This window comes from Arachis ipaensis, chromosome B07, assembly GCF_000816755.2.
Source record: "Arachis ipaensis cultivar K30076 chromosome B07, Araip1.1, whole genome shotgun sequence".
NCBI lineage: Eukaryota > Viridiplantae > Streptophyta > Magnoliopsida > Fabales > Fabaceae > Arachis > Arachis ipaensis.
In genome coordinates this window covers 111,484,364-111,492,699 of record NC_029791.2, presented here as the reverse complement: position 1 = coordinate 111,492,699, position 8,336 = coordinate 111,484,364, and the positions used below count along the sequence as shown (strand labels likewise).

General features: G+C 35.0%; 2 protein-coding genes across 2 annotated transcripts; both read left to right on the top strand.

Moving 5' to 3' along the window:
• Positions 1,536-5,068, top strand: LOC107610208. The gene is made up of 8 exons (XM_016312319.2): positions 1,536-1,863; positions 1,968-2,217; positions 2,366-2,454; positions 2,560-2,701; positions 3,431-3,526; positions 3,666-3,788; positions 4,032-4,294; positions 4,491-5,068. Exons 2-8 carry the CDS (start codon positions 2,085-2,087, stop codon positions 4,599-4,601), a joined length of 957 nt encoding a protein of 318 aa, XP_016167805.1. The 5' UTR covers positions 1,536-1,863; positions 1,968-2,084; the 3' UTR covers positions 4,602-5,068.
• Positions 5,699-6,953, top strand: LOC107608159. Its single transcript, XM_016310036.2, has 2 exons — positions 5,699-6,217; positions 6,315-6,953. Exons 1-2 carry the CDS (start codon positions 6,038-6,040, stop codon positions 6,822-6,824), a joined length of 690 nt encoding a protein of 229 aa, XP_016165522.1. The 5' UTR covers positions 5,699-6,037; the 3' UTR covers positions 6,825-6,953.

Here is an 8,336-nt window from a genome sequence, read left to right as displayed (position 1 = left end):
TGCCCTAGTTCGTTCACTAATCTCTGTCTGTTTTTCTGTCATTAAAACTCTACAGACTTTTCTTTGGTTTTTACCTTTTCTTTAACTTTTTATATTTCCTTTATCTTTGCCTCACTAACATGTTATTACCACTCCCTAAGTATTTTATGAAGGTAATTATGAGATTCTGCGCTTAAAGTTGTCTTTCTAAAGTTTTTACGAAAAACTGTCTTTTCCGTATTATTTTATTATTTTTATTAAAATATTATTTTTAATTAAATATTATTATTTAATATTTTATTATTATTTATTATTTTATCATTAAATTTTTGAAAATTACCCCACTTTAACTTTTAACCTTTAAAATTTACTTTTTACCACCCGTAACTTTTAATATTTCTACTTTAACCATCCTAACTTTCAGAAATTATAAAATAACCCCCAAACACCAAAACTTTTACTTCCTTCCCTTTTTAAGATCAAAAGCCTGTTCTTCATTGTTTTTCACCACACTCAAAGTGTTCTTCGTGTTCTTCGTAAATTCTTCAGATTCTTTCTTTGTTTTTACCCGTTTTTCAATCTTTTCAGCAACCGATTTTTACCATAATTCAAAATAAATTCCCAGCCACTAAAACCACATCTTTTTCACATGATTTTAACACAAATTGAACCCCAATTTAGGGCCTAGGATTTCGGTTTCCAGCTGCACTCAAGAACACAAATTCATAACTTGAATTTTATCAAATTTCATCAAATTTTCATCAAATTTTCAACAAGAATCACTCATATAAATCATCAATTTCAAGCACAGCCAAACCATATCATAATCACACAACTCAAACACAATCAATCAAGATGAAATTCATCAAACCCTATCTGGTTTTGCTGCTCCAAATTCGGTTATATCCTTAGGTGGTCCTTAAGCACTTTTTCCTCCTAAATCACATCAAGAACAACTTTAAATCCAAAAACCCTCAACTAACCAAATCTTACTCAGCATGTTAAGAAGGAATTTCTCACCTTAGACTTGCTGGAAATTAATGTTTCTTGGCCCTCAAGTCAAGTTAAGCATGATTCTTAAGGAAGAACATTAAGAAAACACATGTTTAAGCATGTTTCCTTGAAACCAAAGCAAAAGGGAGATGGTGCAGCCAACTCACTTTGATTCCAGCCTTGATAAGTCATATGATCATGTAGAGAAAGAAGAGAGGATCATTTTGGTCGGATTGAAATTTTGATTTGAGTTTTAGTTCAGTAGAAATAAAGCTTTGAAGATTTAGAACTAAGAACTTTTCTCTCTTTTTCTCTCTTAAAAATTTCGACCACAAAGAGCAAATGAACCAGCCTTGGAGATTTTGGGGGTGTAGAGTGAGTTGTGATTGGTTGACTTAGAAGTGAGTTAAAATAATATTAAAATATTTCAAGTGTATAAAAAAAATATATCAAATTCTTACACTATTAAAAAATATCATTGAACTACAACACTAAAATTAAAAAGCGAACTTTTGCAATCATATTTTCCTTTTCCTTTTATTTTTCGTTTTTGAATTTATTTTGGATCAACAACTTTTGTACTCTCCAACACCTTACATTAAACACCTTAAAAATGGTGTGTGAATGTGTCATGTGTGAGTAATGAGTGCCCACTGCCCAGGCCAGTGTTGAGTGTTGACAACTTGACATCGCAGCGAACGAACGTACCGTGGCTAATTTCTCGCTACAAAATCAGTTTCAAAAAAGGGGGCGCACGTTAGCCTGACTGGCAAGCGCAATTTAGCACGGCCGCCATCCCCAGTGGCGGAGGAAAAAAACCAGCTCAGTCCAAAGAAGACACAAAAGATAGAAACAAACAAACCGGGTTCGATCACTTCGATGTCCGTTTCTGTAAGCTCAGCTAAGGCCTAAGCTATAATCGATCCAATCATCATTCTCTACTTCAACATTGTTACTTTCTTCACTAAGTCAAATTATATTTGAGCTCGTTTCAGTTTCATCGATCTATAATCGGAGCCAAAATATCTAGTTTTGAAAAATATTAAAGGCGCCGCAGAGATAAAAGAAGAAGCGTGCAATGGTGGAATGAGGATAAAACAGAAAAGAGGAAGATGGCGAGAAGCAACAGTTCCTACAAGAAAATCACACTCTTGCTATGCTTCTTCAACATCGCACTTCTACTCTACGCTCTTCGCACTCTCTACGCTTCTTTATACATCTACTCCGGTAACGTTTCACGCAATAGTAAGTAACTATTAACAATTTAACATTAATCTCCGATTCAACTTTTTCACTTTATCATCCTCTCTTTTTTATAACACTTCGTTGCTTCTCTCTCTGCGTTTTCTGTATTGATTTTTTTTTTCTTTCTTTATTTTTTTATTGTGTTCAGGTGTATTGTATAACCCAGATCAGATTCGGAAAATGGAGGAATCTATCCGAATACGAAAGGAGTTTAAACCGGAGGAGTTAATTAAATTGGTAAGAAGTAACTAAGCACTTATTATTAATATTTCTGGGTAGGGTAAGCACTTCCTCAGAAGTTAACTGGAGTGAATATTATTAAAATGCTGTTTGTGCTAATAGGTGAAGGATTTAGAAGGGGAGTTTTCAACCGAAACTGCGGCGGTTGAATTGCCTCCGCCTTTGAAACAGAGAATAATTGATGAGATACTGCAGAGACTAACCAACTTGAACTCTACTCGCACAGATATTGCTAAGGAACGAGGTTTTTTGCTTGTAACTTGTGCTTCTGAGAATCTATTTTTCATTAAAATAAATAGAACATTGTTGTGCAATTTGTGTATTATATTGTTTGCATTTAACTATTAATTACAAGTGCATCAAGTTCACCACAGAATATGTTTTGCAATTTGCACTATTTTTCTTGCAGTTTCTCTGCAACTTGATCAATCGCATCATTTATAAGTTGTAAGATAGACAGCTGTACCTTTGCACTGTCTTCCACTTCCATTTTTCTTTTTTGGCAACTTTCAGGTTGCTTAAGGGCAATGGAAATGCACTTTCAACAACCTTAGAAAATCTTTGTAGTTTACCATGCTGTGTGTGTCATAGAATCACTTAATTACTTCCACAACATTGCACCACCGTGGTGTTCCTATAGATGTGTCTTGCCTGGTTAAGAGATGGGTTTTAAAAATAAGGAATAATAAGTAAGCGGGTCTTATGATTGGTAAAAAGTGCAGACATTGACTGAATCTTCAACCAATCAAGCAGAAAAACCATTCTAGTGAAGTTTGATGCAGTTTTATCTCAAGCATAGGTGGTGTAATTCCCCTTGTTTTGTGGATTGCTATCATGTTATTTTAGATTCTAAACTTTGGTGGTCTTATCTTGTTATATGTTCAAAGAATTTGGAAAACATTTTACTGGCTTACCTCGCTTAATTCTGTCCATTCTTGCTCGATTTGGTGATATTACGTTTTAAAAAATACAGAAGCAGTTGAAAATTGGCGAATGGAAAAACTGAGAGAGGCTAAGTTGGCTCTTGTGAGTAGGACTTCCAACTCAGCCATTCCCCATGAAGAGGCTGGTATGAACATTTTCTGCTATGTTTATAAAAGTTGATTGTGTGATACTTTGAAATAATGCAGCATGTTCGTTCAAACAAGCAATGAATTTTTTACAAATCTTTTATACCTTTTGCTTAAGTGTTTATTTCCATCTCCTAGGTATGCTAGCAAGAGCATTGGAGTCTGATTGGGCTGCAATTTGTGAAGAGATTGGCCTTTGGATACCTGTTCAAGTTGTTAATACAGAACATGAAGACAAACCTGAGGGTGCAGAGGGGTTTGGTATTATCCATATCTCCAGTCAATATTTTATTATTCTGATTGTAGACTTTTAATCTTCCCTCGGTACCCTGTGGTATGCAATGAATGTATATAAAACATTCCTCTCTATACTATACTGGTTTCCCAGAATCACTTAACCCTGCATACATTGTGTGATAGAGTTTGGAAGAAGTATTCCCGTAAGCTTTTTCCTCTTTAAGTTATTTATTCTTTGTATTCAAAAGCATATATTATTCTCTGCAGAGGAGGAGGTTCTTCCTGGCAGGTCCCTTCCACCTGAGTGCCATGCTGAACTTCACACAGATTATGATGGTGATGCAGTAAGATGGGGTCTCACCCACCACAAGGCTAGTGCAGCTGATTGCTGTCAAGCTTGCTTGGATCATGCGAAACATGCCAAAGAAGGTCAAAAGAAATGCAATATTTGGGTTTATTGCCCATCTGAGTTTGGGTGTCATTCACCAGATAGATATCAACACAAACATCAGGAATGCTGGCTTAAATATGTAAGTCATATCCCATGGTTCAATAGTTTGACTCCCCCCTATATATTTGCATATCTTTAGATAATTGTATTCTCCAAGGTCTGGAGGGATAAAAGGTTACATAATAGCATATATTGTCTGATCTAAAATTTTCCCACTTGCTCATGTGTTTTTCCTTTGGCCGGCTAATTTACTTTATTCAATTTTCTGAATTCAGGCTGAGAAACCTCGATTGAATTTTAAGGATAAATATCCCGAATGGTATCGGAACTCACACCCATCAGCACCAGTGGTTGTTCCATGGGTCTCTGGAATTGTTAGTGTATGAAGCACATGACCAACACTATAGTTGCATCTTCAACCAGATGCTGCCTTGTATACTATAAGACCACAAAGCTAGTTCAGGCAAAGCCTCTGCTGCACCGCTGGATTCTTCTACTTTTCCCGAACATGTGCCTTTTTTATAACGAAATGAACTGGGTCGCAAACCATTTTTCCATGGTCATTTAGGACTTGGTTTTGGTCAAAAGGAAGACATCTCAGTGCCAAAGATTTTTTCACCATGGTCGGTTTAAGTTTACAGTTAGGGAATGTGACTTTAACCGACAAGGAGATTGTTTGTTGTAAGTTATTTGATAGCATTAACACTGAGGAAATGTGACTTTTACAGAAGAGGGAGTTGTTTGTTGTAAGCTATCTCTGATAAGTAACATAATTGATTGTTCTCCATGGGATTTGGAATCCTATTAATAGCATAATGCTTGTTCATGTTGAGCATGTTGATGAGGATCTCCACCCTAACTTCCTTTTCTATTTACATCTATGCATCCTTCAAGATGTGCTTTGTTGATCCATTGGAGTTTAACTTTTTGTGTGGAAAACTCTGTTAGGAAGTATGTAGTTAAAGTCAAATAGGTGGCTTAAACTTGCACAATATAAACGTAGAATTTTTCAGAATTGGGTAGTTATCACATGTTAATCTGGTACCTCAAGTCTAGAGAAACATCTAGAGCCTTTGTTTGTGCATTCAATTGCAATGAATTAAATTGTTGACAGAAGGTTCGTTCTTTCATGTAAAATCCTAACTGCTATGTTTAATCAGCTTCAGGATAAGAGATTATTTAGGCTAACATTTCCTAATGCTACATGTTTTCAGTGTCTTGTCCATTTCTATTCTTGTTTATTCAATATGTATAACTTTAATTGAAGGGTAACCAATCTAAGCAAATCTGTTCGATAGCAGCATTTATTCGGTGGCACGTCGTATTAACCCCATGACTTTAACTTAAAGTGTTTACTCTGACTAGACACCACCACTTACATCACATACAATTAAACGAAGTAGTTGAAGGTTACCCGTTGAAGCCATTTAGGCATTTATTATGCTCACAACAGGTAACATAATACGCCGAAAAACAAAGGTGTCCCATGTCACGGTCTTATTAGTAACCTCATGTTTAATCCCAAGTACACACAAAATTTCCTCAAACCATAGTACTTATTGAAGTCAAACAAACATTTGACTCCTAAATTGAGTCATTAGTTAAAATGTCTTGAGCACATTTTTACTTTGTCTTTACCTTAAAGGGCGGAAAGCCTTTTCTTTTAAGTGCTTTCTGTACGCTGCAAAGCCACTATCAATAATAAATCATGTCAAATTCTATCACAAGCACTAATGTGAATCCACAAATCCAATATAGCAGTATAGCACCACAAATATAAATCACTCTCTCTCCTCTCTGAATTGATGAATGAATTTCAAACATGGGTGTCTTCTACAATGAAGAGCAACAATCAAATCAGCAACACCAATCCAAGAGATGCAAATGTGTGGTAGAAACTCTGAAGGAATTGTTTTCTCTTTGCCAGACTTTTGGTGGAAGACTTTCAAATGTAAGCCTTGAAGAAGAGTATCCAATGAGCGACATCGAAGAGGAACTCGAAGTACGTTAAATCTTTATCTTTAAACTCATATATAATCATCCATTATGGTTGTTCTTGTTCTTTTAACTCTTTATTAACATATATTCTGCTTCTTCAGGTGGTTATGTCAGCAATTATAAGTGGAGTCATGGAAAAACAGAAGCAGAAGCCGAACGTGTTGTTGAGACACAGCTTTTCTTGGGTGTACACTCCTGTAACAAATGAACTGAAGTATATGACTCAGGAAATGGCAGCACCATCACAAGAAAGGGTGGTGATGGTGGTGGAGGGGGATGATAATCAAGAACAGTATAAACAAAGTGAAGAATTCTTTTCTGTTAAGAGCTGTTTCTCGTGCTGTGGTGGGAGTTCTGTGATGAGTGGTGGAGAAGCGTTCTATTCAGTGAAGACAAGCCTTTCTCGTTGTTCAAGCTTGAAGGACGTTGTTGACGTGTCAAAATTCTGGAGGCGTTCGGTGATTCAGGAGTTTTGTCACTGTGAGGGATGGCCTTTTGGTCTGTGCCGTAGAGCTGTGTTGCTTCCGCCATTGCCCAAGTCACCTTCTGAGTCATGGTTATCCCGTAAATTAAGAACAAGCAATAATAAGAAATTAAACCCTGAATTTTAATAAACTTGTTTCTTTCATCTTATTTCAAGGAACTGCATGTGAGATAGTGGCAACCAGTTCAACATTATTCATGTGGAATAAACTCTCGTATTATGGAGCGTCAAATCTCCATGTCATACTTTTCCTTAACCTTTTTATTTTCCGATTATTATCGAAGATCTTTAATTTCCTCTAAATAAAGTCATAAACAACAAATGATGTATGACTTTCGCACCACACCACGCATTATGAGAGTTGGGCAGTTGGCAATGATCATTGGTGAATTTAATTTTTAAAATAAATAAAATGATGCTATTATAAAGATTTTATAATTATTTTTAGGTGAAAATTTAAATATAGTCTACTTCAGGTAAAATTGATAGTTGATGGCCGTTAGATGGTTTGATTGATTTGACTAAATTTTCATTTAACAACTCTCAGCTATCAACTTCATGTGAAGTCGACTGCATCTGAATTTCCACCTTATTTTTATGTAAAGATATAATTTTTTATTATTAGATGATGAATTATAAAATTTAATTTTAATTTTTTTTTAAATATAACTAAATAAATAAATAAAATATACTTTTAAATTTTAAAAAAAGATTTTTCGAAAAAAAAAAAAATTGTTTTTAACATTGATTTAAATTTTTTCACAAGATTTTTCGCAAAAAAAAAAAATTGTTTTTAACATTGAGTAAGAGCTAATAAATAGAGTTTTTTAATTTAGATATGACGCCGTTGATGGAGTTATGCAGCAATATGGTGATTATTGGTGTTTAACGGATTTGTGACGGCTGGATAGCAGAAATCGGTGGCACCGATTGGTTGCAAGGAAATTGGAGGCATCGATTTTAGGTCGCGGAGGGTGCACAAATCGGTGGCACCGATTTGCGTTCCTTGGCCACGCGTGACGCATGCAGTTCCCTCGGTTGCCCGTGACCCCCTTGCCACAAAAGAATCCCTTCATCCTATCCCTTTCACTCTCTTTCACTCTCTTTCACTTTAGTTTCCCTCTCTTCAGCACCCTCAACCGTATCCCTTTCACTCTCTTTCACTTTCGTCTCCCTCTCTTCAACACCCTCAACCCCACCTCAATCCCATTATATCCTTGCTGCACACCATTGTTGGACCACAACAGATTTTGAAAAGAATTCAAAGAAAATGCCAAGAAGACCAAAAATTAAAGAAGTAAATCAACTAGAGCTTCACATTGTTAATTATCTTAGAGATCCAAATTATGTAAGTTTTTATTTTTTAATAATCTGATTTAATAATAATAATAGTAATAAATATTAAATTTAATTAGAAATACATATTGTAATAGCATTAAGTAGAAATTAATTAAATCATATATGTACTAATGATTTTATTATTAGGTAGTTAGAAATAGAAATTAAAATTGAAATTAATCATGTATGTATGTATGTATGTATGCATGTATGATTAGGTGGTTAGAAATAGAAATTAAAATCGAAATTAATCATGTATGTATGTATGTATGTATGTATGTATGTATGTATGTATGTATGA